This window comes from Artemia sp. Qi Xiang Cuo, chromosome 18, assembly GCF_049724085.1.
Source record: "Artemia sp. Qi Xiang Cuo chromosome 18, ASM4972408v1, whole genome shotgun sequence".
In the NCBI taxonomy this organism is placed as follows: domain Eukaryota; kingdom Metazoa; phylum Arthropoda; class Branchiopoda; order Anostraca; family Artemiidae; genus Artemia; species Artemia sp. Qi Xiang Cuo.
In genome coordinates this window covers 26566849-26583005 of record NC_142811.1, presented here as the reverse complement: position 1 = coordinate 26583005, position 16157 = coordinate 26566849, and the positions used below count along the sequence as shown (strand labels likewise).

At 37.3% G+C, this 16157-nt stretch overlaps 1 protein-coding gene across 1 annotated transcript in view; it reads right to left on the bottom strand.

The window, feature by feature from the left end:
* Mccc1 (Methylcrotonoyl-CoA carboxylase 1) overlaps positions 1-16157 on the bottom strand; it is an 87699-nt gene that overhangs the window by 13961 nt on the left and 57581 nt on the right. Inside the window, exon 8 of the mRNA XM_089104474.1 lies at positions 13180-13480. Coding sequence (XP_088960600.1) covers positions 13180-13480 — 301 coding nt within the window. The remainder of the gene's footprint in view (positions 1-13179; positions 13481-16157) is intronic.

Genomic DNA, 16157 nt, shown 5'->3' with positions numbered 1-16157 from the left:
TGAGAGTTCAGTGTATTGATGGGGAGATATTATATTAATGTCTTCAAACCAGTCAAATAAATTTGGAGTACCCCAAGGTTCAATTCTAGGTCCTCTGCTGTTTTTAATTTATGTTAATGATATTAGTAATTCAGTTATAGACCTAGGGCTGACCGTTCTCTTCACTGATGACAGCCTGTACTGCTTCTAAAATTGATAAAGACCGTGTCAAACATAACTCAACTCTTGCATTCGACAGACTAGTAGCATGTTTACGGCAGATAGGCTAGTTCTACACTCTTTATAAAATAAAGTTATGTGATATTCGCGCACATCATGGGCACTTCCATGTCTGAATTTGATCAAATCTTCTGTGTCAAATTCAGAGGTATCACGTGTCGATATTATTGTAACCTAGGTGTGCTAGTTGACTCGAATTTAAGTTGGAAGCCAAATGTTATTAGTGCAAGATTGAAGCTTGGAGGGAACGTAGGTATTTCGAACCGTTAAAAATTGCCCCTTGAAGCTATGCGTTCTATTTATTTTGTTCTTGTTCATTTTTACTTATATTACTTTCCCCTTATTTACTTGAATACTTTCGGCTCCCATTTAAATCCACTTCAGAGGCAGAAAAATAAGGCGCTTCGCATTTTAAGAAGTTTTCTGCTTTCTCCAGTATTTCTTCTGCAAACAGTTGGTACCATTTACTGAACATTCTTCCTGTTGAACTAGCAGTTACTCTCAATTCTTTATTATTCAAGGTTAATCATAATCTCCTGACACTGACCACTTATTTCTTTTCTTTTGATATTTTCCCAGTTGCTGTGCCATTTTCCCATTTAACTCGCAATGTACGCAGACTACACCAGTCATCGACAATTTCGGAAAGGTCTCGTTTTACTCCATGAAATAGAGTGGTTGCTGCATGGAACCGATACGAGTCTACTTTCGACTTTGATGTATTGTTTGTAATTTGAATATATAAATTAAATTAATCCCTTTTTCATAGTTATACGTTATTTATTGTTTTTATATTTTCAGTGGGGGTATCTCAGGTCTCAGGGGCAGATCTAGGATTTTTAAGGGCGGGGGATAGGTTGATCCGATAAAAAAATTTTTAGGAGGGGTGCAATATAGGTTGATCCGATAAACTTGCGTTAGGAGCAAGTATAATTAACGGAAACTTGAGTTAATTAAGTAAATTACACTACTTTAGACTAAACTAAGGGGGCACACCACCCTCCCCCCTCTGGATCCGCCACTGTCGGGTCTTGATTTCCCCCTTCTTGTCCCAATGGTGGTTGAGACAGTTTTTTTTAGAATATCGGCAGGTGAGAGATCTCATGTTGTGTAGTAATTAACCTTGCGTCTATTGACCTTTTTTTCTTCTGATTTATTTTCGTTGTCAGGTCTTTCATTTTCATTCACCATTTATTTCTTTCCTTTTTTATCTATGCAAAACTAGCTTGATCTCCTAGACCTATTGACCTTAAACAAACCCTTAGAACCATTCCTATTACCCTATTCCCTTTGTTTTCAACGAATTCTATATGCTTACCCCACTTAACATCCTATACTAACTACACCCAAAGTAAATCAACTCATCCAGAACACGTAAATTTTCACACCCCAAACCTAAACTCCTATTTCTCCCCCTTCTCACTTTTCCCAAAACCGAAGCCACTGATTTAATAACATTAAGTACTAACTTTTTCTCTGGTAGATATACCTCTAAAATATATAAAAGCCTCTGTAGGTTTTTTGTCGAGTCCAATAGGACAATGTCATCAGCAAACATTAGAGCAAAGAACCGCGTCAAATTAAGCTGTGCCACCAATGCCTGGTTTTGAATTGAATTGAATTTATTTTACACCCATCATAAGCACAGAAATTGATGGAAAAATAGCAGAAAAGAGGAAACAAGAAACATACACTTAATGGTACAGACAAAGCAAATACACATACACATCAATCAAAGCAACGAGAGTAGAGGTAGCCAAGGATGGGTGCTACCCTCCAACTTAGCACAATATTTATCAAGCAACTGATTAATTGCAGAAAACGGATCAGTTACTGCGTATCGCCAGATCAGGTTCGAATTACTCATTCTCAGTGGAACTTGCAACAGAAACTCCAAATATCTGAAGAAAATTCTACGGATTTTAAGTTTATCTTCTGTACGCAGAAGTTTCCAAAATGGTGTTATATATAATATATGTGGCAGCGCGACAGTATTATAAATTCTAGCCAGTGAAAACCTATTAAGATTTCTCTTCGAAGAAATTGTGGCCCCATAAGCAGTTCCAATTTTACTCTCTATATGTGTGATGATTAGGAACGGGTAGATGACAGTGTGTCACCAATGGGCAGTCCCAAGTATACTAGTGACTCCACAGGCTTGACAGACTGGGATCCTAGTTGATTGAGAGGTAGAACAGATTTATTCCAATTAAACAACATTGCTTCTGATTTTGACACATTAAATCTAAAGACAATATCACCATACTGAGATGACAGGATATTAAAATTACTTTCTAGGGATGTTATTTGCCGAGAAAAATTCAAGTTGTCATCCGCAAATCCAATTATGGTCACATCTATTCCTCTTAGAATACAGCTTGTAGTGACTTTAGGACTGCGCCTCGGAAATACTATTAATAAACAACTCTGGCGAAGAAATCGCACCCTGTTTTATACCTTTTTTTACACGGATTTTCCCAGTAGGTTCTGCATTAGGAATGCGTAAACACACATTTAGTTGGCGATACAGATCATAAAGAGGTCGAACAATAGCTGGGTCGACACCATTTTTAAGTAATTCTAGCATTATCCGCACGTGTATGCCCAAGTCAAATGCGCGGCGTACGTCGTATTCACCAATAGTCAGCGATTCATTAGAAATGTGCGCATCTAACAGAACATTTGCTACAACATTTAATGCGTGAGCGCATTTAATTCCTGACTGGAAACCAAACTGGTGGGAAGGTGCCTTGCAACACTTCCTAATGTCACCTATTATTAACAATTCAAAAAGCTTGCAAAAAACAGAGGAAATAGTTATCGGTCTATAAGAAGAAGGTTCTGTTGCGGGTTTTCCTTTTTTTCAGTACAGGCGTTATGGATCCTAAGCAAAATAAATCTGGTACAATACCATGCGTCATAATAATCTGATAAGAAATTGCAAGATGTTCAATTAAAAGAGGACTACCATTCAATAGATGATGTACACTTTATCAGCATGATGATGTCGTATTTTATCAGCACCACTTGACGATTTTTTCTTTAATTTTTTGCACACTTCCGGGATTTGACTACTGTTCACAACAAAATGATTTAACTCTTTAGTAAGGAGGGGACTTAGTTGCTCACAAAACATTTGGTTTTTTGACTCATCTGGGGCTGCAATTCCGCACTAAAATAATCAACCCATTCTTTCTCACCAATCACACTAGAAATCAGATTATTGTACTCAGCAGGCTTTCAATTCAATTCAATTCAATTTATTCGAATAAAAACATAACACAAACATTAATAACAATAAAGATCCTAGAAGATAACTTGTTAAGGACTAAGAGAAAAAAAAATTAAAGTAACACTGAAAGAGAAAAAAAAAAAATAGAAGAATAAAACATGGCTAATTAGAGCAAATTTGTTAAAAATGGAAATATTAAATTATACCATCAAGTTTTGTTACATTTTTATACAACTTGCAGAAACTTGTGGGTAGTTCAACACTGGAGGGAATTTTGTTCCATTGAATAATAGATTTGTAAATGGGAGATTGCTGGGCAGCACTAGAAACGCATTTAGGAATTTTAAAGGCTCTATTGGATGAACGGAGACAATGGGCTTCCGAATTATTAATATTATAATAGGTTAGGAGTTGAGGTGGAAGATTATTGTGGAAAGCAGAGTAAGCAAGCGATAAATTTAGTTTTTGTATGATTTGATCAAGTGGAGCTATGCCAAAATCTGAATACAAATCACGAGTTGGATATAGACGTGGAAGCAGAAAAAATTCTTTAATGTCGCGGTTTTGTGAAAATTTGAGTTTTTTAATGAAGGACAGTTTTGTATTTCCCCAAACTGATACTCAATAAGAAAGGTAAGGAAAAATAAAGGAATAATAGAGGGTAACTAGGATGTCAGGAGGAAGAAAATAATTCACACGGTTAATCATAGCTACTTGTCTCAAAATTATTGCTGTTATGTAAGAAATATGATTAGAGAATGACAAGCATGAGTCAATAAATACACCAAGAAACTTGGCAACCTCCACTTGTGGGATGATGTCGGAGGAGTACCTGAGACCAAGAGCAGGTTGAATAACGTCTTTGTTGTAGGGGGTTCTGAATAACACTATTTGACTTTTTTTGCTATTAATGGTCATGTTATTCGTAAGGCACCACGCCTGGACTCTGTTCAGAAGGACTTGGGCAGAGGTTACTGCCAATGGTAGATTGGTGCCAGTGATGAAGAAGTTGCTGTCATCAGCAAATAATACAGGATACACTGAAGGGCCCAGGTCTATAACAAGATCATTGATATACAGGAGAAATAAAATAGGGCTTAGAACGGAGCCTTGTGGGACACCCCTCCGAACAGGTAAGGGCTGAGAGGATACTCCACCTAAGCTCACACTCTGTACCCTTCCAGATAGGTAAGAATCAAACCAAGAGAGGGGAATACCACGAATACCACAACTATTTAATTTACTTATTAAAATACTATGATGGACCATGTCAAAGGCCTTAGAAAAATCCAAAAATAAGCCCAATACAGTTTTTTTAAGGTCGAGTTGTGAGCGTATGAACTGTGCGGTGTCAATTAGAGCATGAAAAGTTGAGAATTTTGGCCTAAAGCCATATTGGTGAGGAGAAATCAAGGATACGGAATGCTGACTGTCAAACAGAAAGGGAGACAGACGTCTGAAGATGATTCTCTCGAGCACTTTGGATATAACAGGAAGAATTGAGATTGGACGATAATTACCTATCTCAGTTGGATCGCCCTATTTAAGAACTGGAATAACAATGGCTGACTTTAGTAAATCAGGGAAAACTCCGTGGGTTAAAGATAGGTTGGCAATATGCTTGATGGGCTCGTAGACAAAAGGAGATATAGTCTTCAGGAGCTTATTACTTAATTCAAGACAGTCAGGAGTAAAACTATTAGGGAGAGACCCGATGATTTGAAGTACCTCATTGCTATCAGTTGGGCAGAAAAACATGGATCTAAAATTGAAGCAAGGGAATACAGCCTGTGAGGAGGAGCGGGAGTCAGCATGAGGAACATTCAAAAAATAATTATTAAATGCATCAGGTGCATGTAAAGGGTCAATTAATCTACCATTTGTGTCTTTAAGGCGAATAGTTATAGACTTTGATTTTCTATTTTTTGAAAGTATATCATTAATGGTTGACCATATCTTTTTCAGATTTCATTTGAAATTGAGAATTTTTGTATAATAATAATTTTTATTCGCTTCACGGATGAGTTTAGTGTATAAGTTTTTATAATGTTTATAATTAGATAGGTCAATATCACTACGGGTCTTACAGGTTAACTTATATAATTTGTTTTTAAGATATGAGGAGACAATGAGGCTATGTGACATCCAGGGGCAAATAGGGATATTTTTCCGGTTAGGTTTACGAATAGGAAAAGTTGAATGGATAATCTCACTTAGCCTTTGCGCAAAACCATTTGTGGCAGAATTTACCTCGTGACAATTTAAGACATCGGACCAGTCAGTGGTTCTTAGGCAATCGATGAAATGGTTTATATTTGCAGAACTGTAATTTCGAGTAGGTGTTGGGATATTAATTCTAGACCGTAGAGGTAGTGGTTGCGAAGGTAGAGACAAGTAAATAGGAAAATGGTCTGACAGATCCGAAAATACTATATTTGAGGACAGGTCATTTCCAAGGGAAGTGGATACAAAAATGTTGTCAATTAATGTTGAAGTTGATCTCACAGGATCGACTCTACTGGGGAAAAAAATTGTGGGTAGAAGACCACTCGCGGTTACCGATTCAAAAAAAGTGTCATATTAAATATTTTTACAAACATTGAGTAGGTTGCAATTAAAGTCCCCAAGAACTATTGCCTTTTTATTGGGTAGATTAATAAAATTAGAAAAATCATCACACAGATTACAAAAACATGAGGTCGGAAATGGAGGAGGTTTATAAAATAAGGAGAGTATATAGGAATTTTGGCCGATAACTATGTTAACAATTATTGAATAAATACATCTGAGATTTAGTTGTGTAGAGAAAATAGATTCGTACTCTGATAGCCTGGTAAAATTTATATTCGAATGGATGTAAAGTGAGATACCCCCAGAACACTTAGTCAATCTCCAGTGCATATGGATTATTTGGTAACCAGGGAGTAAAAAATCACTAGTGTCATCATTATCGGAAACCCATGTCTCTGTTAATCCTATTACATCGAAAGCGCAGACACCATTAATTGAAATTAAATCTTTAAACTTGAGCCACTTATCCCGGATGCTTCTGATGTTGAAACAAAGAACATTAAGGGAATTATTATTTACTAGTTTTGGCTTCACATTAGTAGCAAAATCGAAAATATCAAGGTATTTACAACTAGCATTTGTTAAGGTACCAGGGGGGCTGCTTATAGGGTTGGCATGCTGATTATCATCTATATCGGGATAATTAAAAACAATGTTATTGCAAAGGGATAAATTAGTTAAAAACGAAAAGTCACACATTAAATAGTCGTCATGCGTTCTGATTGTGACTCAATCAGCCTATGTTGGCTTAAAACACTCTCAATTTGAATTTCTGCTTCGGAAACTATGGTCTCGCCAAAGTGAGTTTTTGCCAAATTCTTCAGAATAATGCATTTCAACTGATTGGGTAACTCTAATTGGGAGATGAGCATAGAGGTAACTGTAAAGCTGGCTAATTTAAAGTACACGTTTGATTCATCTTCCAAAGCATTTGGAGAAACTGTGTGAAATCTGTGGGGAGTAATTCCAGGTAGCTTTGTCGGTTTTGATATCTTTCCTTGCGTAGGATTTTCCGAAAGGGGGTTCTTCAGGTTTTTTGGGGGGGCACTTGCTATCAAGGGGAACCATGCATTAGTTTTGTCTCGGATGAGATTATTCTGAAAACTTTCAACACTAGGGGAAGCATTGGGAACTCTTGGTGTCCTGGGGGCTGCTGGTTGCCTGGGGCTTGGTGGTGGTTCAGGGGCTGTTGGTTGCCTGAGGCCTATTGGGGGACGGGGGACTCTTGGTGTCCTTGGGACTTGCATTGCTACAAAAGGGATTGGAAGTTGTTGCTCTTTTGCTATTCTTAGTATATCTGCCCTTTGTTTATATTTGGGACAGCTTCCTTTATCTAGGGACTGGTGTTTGCCCTTACAATTAGTACATATTGGGTCAAATTGACAGTTTGACTCATTATGGTCCTTGCCAAGGCAAATCTTACAAATGTTGGAATCCTCTCTACGGTATTTATCTGAGTGACCAAGCTTTAGACATTTAATACACTGTAATGGCTTTTCTTTGTAAGGCTTGAAAGATTTTTGTTAGCCAAAGAGGAACACTTTGTCAATATTAAATTCTCCTTGAAGCTCAAACAACACAGTTTTAAAGTTTGAGGTTTCAGTGGTTTCGCGACCAAGGGTATGAACACTAGAGACCGGAATGCATTCACCTTTTCCATTCATCAATGCTTCCATCGGGTCCGAGTTTAGAAATGATTTAGGGATATTGTAGAGCACTATCTTTGTTTTTATTGGGCTTGGGGACCACAGGTGGGCTGTGACAACAACATTTTCAAAACTTTTTAGCTCCATTACCTTTTCACTGATGTGGGATCGTTCAAAAGGATATCTAGGGATGCTGATCTGTTTATATTCATATTAAAGTTGCAACGAATGGTCTTGAAGAGGGAAACTCGCAACTTTGGTAGATCACGGTTGGTAAACAAGCAATTATCAGATTGGGGAACTAGTTGAATAATTACCGGGGAATCGGCTGGATTTCTTGAAGAGTTGTTCGTGGTATCGGTTTGATGTATTATTGCTGAATCTGATGGCCTTTTTGTTCTCTGTCTTCTACGCTTAGCCGAGTTTACTATCTTAAAGCCTTCTTCATCTTTATCAGTATCAGTTGTTGAGGGGGATAGACATTGGGTGGTATCCATGTTTAGGGTATGAATACTCTTCAGAGAGGTCGCTGGTACATTCGTAGCTTTAGGGGGGGTTCTAGCAAGGACTTTCAAAGATGGTTGAAATGGTGACTTACTCATATCCTTATCAGGAGGTTGTTTTGGAGGCTCCTTTTTTCCAGTCATTTGAGCTATTCAAAATCACAAATTCGAACACTAATTAGAAATTGTTTCACAATAAATTCAAAATAGTCAACAATAACGAGAAAAGTACCAGTAATCTGGTTTAGTGTTTACTAATCAGTTGCCAAAAATTTAAATATTCACTATTTTAACAAAGTTAAGTAGATTAATGGGTCACCTTAAGTCAAAGTATCCACAAGTCTTATCCAAGACAGGAATTATTCACGTTTTGTTCACAGGTTAGGTTGCAAAATTGCTGGTATCCAGATTATAAATAATTCACAAGAGAAGTCTTATCAAAAACATGAATTAATCACGTTTTTGTACACAGGTTAGGTTGCGAAATTACATGAATCACAGGAGAAGTGTCTCCTCTGAACTCTCAATCAAGACTGACGCAGATTGAGACTTGCACGCAGATTCCAAATCAGATTAGTATTATCCATGATTTTTGACACAGTTTTAAGTTTTAAAGCACTACGATGTCTGTGCAGTTCTTTTGCGAATTTCCGTTTATTAGAAGTACGAATTTGATTGACTGTACGACTTTTAGGCCTGTCACATTCATGCCGAATCTGCAGCCGAAACATTGCCGCAACCTTTATATTAACTAAATCAGAGTTTTGGGGCCATGCTTTTACTTGAGATGTACGGCGCAATTCAACACTTGGAACAGCTGAGCTTTCAGATATTTTTAAAGCGTGGCATATTTCAGCAAAGTATAGGTTCAATTGCAGTCTTATTTCACTATCAGGTAAGTCAGGCGTTCCACTTGAGCAGATTAAATGGGACCTTCTCACGAGCTTCGGTTTAGGTTTCGGCGGGGATGGTCTGAGTACATTCCGTCAAGTCCTACCTGTACGGTAGGTACCTCAACATTATAGCTAATAGCGTGATCGATGATAGACACAGACTGAGAGACACTTATAAAAGAATATTGCTTGTTTTTCGTGGCTAGCTTGAATCCATTAGGAAGTGAACTAAGAAGCACTTTGGCACGAGAGTTGCTGCTGTCTTATATATTACAGTTAACGTCCCCCAAAATCACGAATGGGAAGCCGGCCCTTAATAATTTCTTTATTGAGTTTCCGAGTCTCTTGCAAGCGATAGCAAACTTTTGCTCCAAAACGATATTATTGTAACTAGTAGGCAAGTAAACATTGGCTACAATGAAGTCCCAACACCTAATAAGTTGGAAGTGTTCACTTTTCTGGAGACAGGCAGGGCGGAGGGGGACCAGAATTGGAGATTATAGCAAGCCCTCCTGAAGGGCGTCCGTGGTTGCCGGATTTGCGTGCTGGCTGTATAATATAATGGTGATCTGGAGAAAATTTTAGCAAGTTAAACTGGTTTCCGTGAGGAAATGTTCTTGGAGGCAAATAAGGTCGTACTTCGTGGATAGATCACTAAGAAATGGCAATTTGTCCAGCACTTTACCATTCATATTCCAAGAGTACACCTTGCAACCCATCATGATACAGGAGGCATGGACGGCTGTGCTTGATTAAATGAGCATGAGGCGTGGTAGCAATTGTGCTTTTTTGTGCTACAATTTAAACACATTGGGGGCTTTTTACACGGGCTAACTCTTAAAGACATATGATCAGTGCCGCCACCATGTGAGCACTTTTCTTGTTGGTTGCAGTAAGCAGCGATATGACCAACACTGTGACATTTAAAGCAGCACCGGGGCAGAAAACGGAACTCCTCAACCCTAAATAGCTCAAGGTAGATCTTAAGGGGGTCGCCAATAGCATTGTCCAGATATGCACGACTCGGGTAGTATAATTTGAAGGCTCTAGTGTCACCGCACTGGACAGCTTTTTCACACCCAGCTATTCGGCTTAGCTCTTTTTCATCTAGAAAACTAGAAATCCGCTTTACAATACCCACAAACTGAAGCACTTTCACTTGAGTGTCAATTTGCTTATTGTTCATGACTTGGGTTAATTGTGTTGCTAAATCGCGTGACTTGACAAGGATTTTCCAGTCATTGTTGCTACGCTTTAGAGTAAGAGAGTCCGAATCCACCCCACTTGGACACAGCTTGCTTATGAACTCTTGCCTAGCCTGCGGTGAGTTGAGATCAGATGGCTTATTTTTAACCACCACTGAGTACAGAGGCTTCTGTTGTGTCACTTGTGGTTCAAGAGAGGGAGGGGCTTGAGACATGGTGTCGGAGATAGCATCACACTGTTCAGACACTTTACTTAATTGTTCGGAGAACTTATCTGTAGCTAGCATGACTTTTCCAGCTATCGTGTCTAATCCAACATCTACGTGGCGACACATTTCATTAACTTTGACCCGAATGCAAGCACTGATTTCGTCTGGACATGTGGGAACTTCCTAGGGATCCACAATGACAAATTGTGGTAATGATTTCTTGTCTTTGGCACATTGAGACAATATCTTCACCATTTCAACAATATTATCATTGTCGTTAGTAGTTTTCCGGAATACATAATCATATCCCAGTTCGCTTCAGGTAGAGATAAACTTTTCTTTCGCGTTTAGTACATCCGTATGAGAGAAAAACTCCACTGCTCTTTTTTTTACAATTTGCTCTATTTTGTTTCCTGTTTGCATCGAGCGATACATAAAGTTCAGCACAGCATTTCTTACAAGCGTCGCCATTGCACCTTCACGTCATCAGGCATATCGCAATCCAATAATCAAAGTCCAGGTAAATTCAAAGTCCAGGTCCAGGTACTGAAATCAACCAGGAACAAGGGAAGTGTAAGTACCCCCTCACCTTTTCCCCGCAATTTTCGGGTAACTGAATGCCAGCGGGTACAATACGGCGCTTCCAGGAGGTTTCTTGCCCTCTTCTGCTTGTTCCTAGTAAAAAAATCAGCACCTTAATGACATGGGAACTATATGAAATTAGCGTTATAGATGGCGACCCAGTCAACTTCGAGATGGCGCTGGTGAGGACGTCCGGAGAGAAAGACCTATTCTAGAAATTGGAGAAGATCTCGCAATTCAACTTAACTATAAATATATCTACTAGAGGGTAGAAATCAATATGAAAACAGCCTCAAAGTAGTGCAATAGCTTTATTCCATTAACAGCAAACTCACGCACATAAACTATGGAAATAACATAGATCGCGTTTAATAAAAAAAAAGTTTGTTTTAACTTCTCCACTATATCATTCAGATACAATGAGAACAATTTCGGGAAAACCGTGCAACCTTGCTTTACTCCAAGTCAACTTACAACAACTCTAGAGAAAGATTTACTAACCTTTACTACCGTCTTAACTACCAAATAAATATGAACTAATTTTTCTACAAAACGTGTCGGAAGGCCTAAATCCAATAAACTTTTTATAAACAAATCCCTTCTAGCCTCATCAAACGAGCTCCTACGATTTAAAAACGCAGGCCATAATTTCCCACCCTTCCTCCAAGTATACTTCTTAACTAATAAAACTACCACAAAAATCTCATCAAACGCAGATCAAAGCCTCACCGGATTTCATTTAATCTTCTCCCTTTTTCCAATCAAACATCTAATCTTCTGCATAGGATCTTACAAAAACACTTACCCAGACTGTTCTCCAAGTCCAAGTTCTGCTCCAAGTCCAGAGACGAGTGAAAATACCGTCCGTTCCAGGTGCCGGAGATCCCTTCATGTTCTTCAACTCCCTCCAAATTTCCTTCTCTGAGATATTTTTACAAACTCCAGATCATCTTGGCAAGGCGGTGCTTGAAGGGTCTCATACACCTCTAATATGCACTTAATTTCTATTGCCGAAATATCACTCTATCTTAGCCTTTCTTTTTCTTTATTTTTTATTTACTCTGGCTAACTTTCCACCAGTGGTTTTAATTGAGCTGGTTTCTGGTTTCCTAAATTTTTCTAGAGAAGCTGCCAAAATTCTCGATTATTGCTAGAATAGAGATCTTTCCTAAGTTTATCTGCTTGCAGCTTTTCAAATGCTCTCTTTTTCCTTATTATCAATCTTTTGTTCTCTCTTCTCATTCCTTAAAAATCAGAGTACAGCTTATCCATTGTCTTCCAGGCACCACCTTTCCATTTTTTTTTCGCTACGAGTTCAAGCCACTCTCTCTGAGAAGTTCACTCCTCGTCAAAAAAACTCTACTTCCCTCTCTCCGTCTTTTTGCTATTTTCTTATCTCCAACATACGTAGTTTTAATGATCCTCTCTAGGGAATCTTCTATTTTTTCCTTTCTTTGCTATTGTTGCCATCTGTTCCAATTCCAGCTAGGATTCATCTGATGAATATATTCTCTCTATTATGTTCTAACTTCAACGCCTTTTTTACCACCTCCTTCCGTATCACGGCATCAACAATCCTTTTATGCACCCTTTCTTCTGACTCATCCGGATTCCTATTTAATAGCCTTAACGAAAACCTACCGGGCATGTGATCTGACGCGGCACCGACACAACCTTGAAATTCGCACAAAAGGGTAAAAGAGACGTATTTACTACAATATACCCAATAACGCTTTGGGATTTCCCTGAAAAACACGTACCCCCCCCCCCCAAAAGAAAAAATTATCCTTCCCCGACCTCTCATTTAAATAATAAAATTCTCTGTACCACAAAACTCCTCAGCCCCATTTATCTTTTACGGATTGGTTTGCTTTCAAAATTGAATCAAGACGAGGAGTATGAGCAGGGTTACTTTACGTGAAACCATCACCAGTGTTCCATACACACACACACACAAGTTGTTTTTTTCGCAGATTTGCAACTAAAAATTATTTATTAGGTATTATCTCACATCGATCGCCTTTAGAAAAGGGTTAGTTGCCCTATTAGTGGAACTTGTTAAAAGGCAGACTAAAACTGAAAATCAAATTTATCACAGAGAGATAACAACAATATTTACCTGTTTCACCAATTTTCAACTCAATCCTTCTACTCAATAGCATATTAACAGCGAAACCGGGATGACTGATAAACGGACTAAAAGGGTCTGCAGTTTGCAGCTGTGCATGTCTTGCAGCTGCCTGTTCTTCAAGTATAAGCGATACAGCTGCTTTGCAAAGGAGCTCATCTGAGACAACCTTCGTGGGAAACAAAGTGTTGTAATGCTCAGGAATGAAGTCGGTATGTACGTCAGCCGAGGCAAAACTAGGATGGGTAGACAGATCTAACAAGAAGTTTATGTTGGTGCTTAATCCACTTATCTAAGAGAAAATTATTAAATAAATAGTTTCATAAATAGAATATATCACTGAGGCCTATGATTGCATTAGGCTGGTAAAAATAGGAAAAGATATTTAAATGATTCAACACTGACTTCTTCAACAACCGAAGGAGGTAACGTATTTTACGGTTCAATAACTATACTACTAAATAAATATTAACTTTTCCCCTTGGATGTTTAGTATATACTTCGAAAGGGTGCTGGTATGTAGTATGACAAATGAAACTCAGAGGAAAGAAAATAACAAAATGAAAAATAAAATAAAAAAAGGTGAAAAAAGGAGGATTTTGTCAGCCAGTGTAAAACAATGAAGAAAAACAAATAAGAAAATATTTAGACAAGGACCTCCGCCAAGTCGTCCTCAGTGCCAAACAAAAAATAAAAAGACAAAAAAAAACGAAAATCTAACCTTTCGAAGTTTACCCGACAAAGACAGAACAGACACTAAAAAAAAACCAGGCAGGAATCAATGAAAAAGAATTTACCAAGATGATTGAGCAAAAATCCTTTGCCTTGCGATAGTTTTAGATGTTCTACAATTCTGGTTTTAATTAGCTATTCAAAAAGGTTTTTTTAAGTTACACTAGATGGAAATATTGATTGAGTTGTTCAAAATTATAATGTAGTAAATTGGGCTTAATTAAATATCTCCAGTTTATCTATTTGTTGCTAAATTTTGGTTCATGTATTTTTTTTTTTATCTCAATTACCTCTTTAAAAGTTTGTGGTAGGCGATTTACAGTTGATATTAAGGTTGCCTCGTCAAAAAGAACCAGATGGGTCGGATGGAATCATTCTTGTAGCCATTCTAAGGGCAATTTCAACCCGATGTTTATTCGTTGAATTTATTCAGAATAAAAGTGAGGTTCATAACTCTAGAAGGGGACGAACTTAAGAGTCAAAGATTCCGAATATCGAACATTTTAAGACTCTTTTGAAGGGTCAAAAATGATAATCAGCAATTGTTATGGCTTCTGACAAGTTTCTAACAAATCTCAAATGCATATCAAAGAAATAATTTCTTAGATCACACTAGTTTTCCATTTACGAAAAATTAAGAGATAAAAACGAGTTTAAATAAAGCAGTGACAACGAACTGAAAAAAAAAACAATTAATTAATAAAAAATATTCGAATATTTCAATTCAACGTCGGGAACCTTTATTAACGGAAAAAAAAGGACAAAGAGAGAGGATAGTTAAATCATTTAAGAAAAAAGACAAAAAATAACACACAAGAAAAAAACAAAAGGCAAACAAATAAATAAAACTCACATCTTAATAAAATTAAAAAATACGGCAAAACTGTAATCACAGAAAAGACACCAAAAATCTCTAGTAGAAAAGACATGTCACCTCTATAAATTCAGATTAGTAAATGGGATCTAGTAAAAATAAAACACTATATTTATTTGAAAAAAAAAAATACAAAAAAAAACAGGTCACCACCCCTGATTAAATTTACTGGTTAGAAACATTTCAACTCTCTTAATTTTTCGTATATCAAAGACAATACCTAAGTAATGCACAAAGACGCTCCATGGAAGCGCCACAGTAGAAATAAGAAGGAACAATCAGGCTAAAAATTCTGACCATAATGGAGCATGACATATGGGCGATTTTACCAACATGGGATCCAAACTATATTATTGACATAGGTAATCAAGGTCATTTTGCAGAACCATAAGCTAGAGAGGAGGATTTTTACCAATTGTCGAGGTCACTTAGACCAAAATTCAGGGATAAATTAAACAGTTTTTTTCCTAAAAAAAACAACATTTAACTAAAGTTAAATGTTTTTACTTTTATAACTTTAATAAATCAAATAATATAAACATTTTGATTACAAAAATATCTGTATATGTATATTAAACTGACAATGCACATTCATTTGTATTTTTTCAGTAAAGTACAAATTTTGTTCTGGCCTTGGGAAGCCACAGGGGTTTTGCGCCCAACTTATTTTAATGTCAGTTTGTTTTAATTCTGAATCGCCTAACTATTGTAATTTCTGTTCGTTTTGGGTTTCATTTATTTATCGATGCTGATCTGTGGTCGTTTCAATCTTGGTAGATTATTTGAGTTTATTTTTGCTAATTTTTTGTTTAATGGAGTTCTTTACTTTTCTTTGAAAAACGTATTTTGTGGAAAAAGTTTTTAAATTAATTTCTGTTCGCTTTATATTGACATAGTCTTTCCAGGGAAAAAGAATATAATACTTTAAATCTTTTGGTTTTTTAAGACTTTATAGTTTGGCCCGCGAAATTTTGATTGGATGTGTTTGGGAAAATGGGGGGCGTGAGAGGGGCGTTAGTCGCTATCCAATCACTTTCAAATATTAAGAATGGCTCGACTCCTTTCAATTTCCAATTCAATTAGGTTTTTTGAAGTTTCTACGACAACGCTTTCAGTAAAATCTTTATATGACCCAGGGCTTAACTTCAAACCCTTGCACTGGGGGCTCTGGGGGGAGGGGCTGTCATCCTTAAAGACCTAATTTCCAAAACTTTCAACTACGTTGAGTAAAATGGCTATCTAAAAATTTGGATTGGGTGTGTTTGGGGAAAAGGTGGCCGTGAGTGGGGGGTTAGTTGCCCTCCAATCACTTTCGACTATTAAAAAGGGTACTATCCCTTTGAATTTCAAATCGAATGAGCCC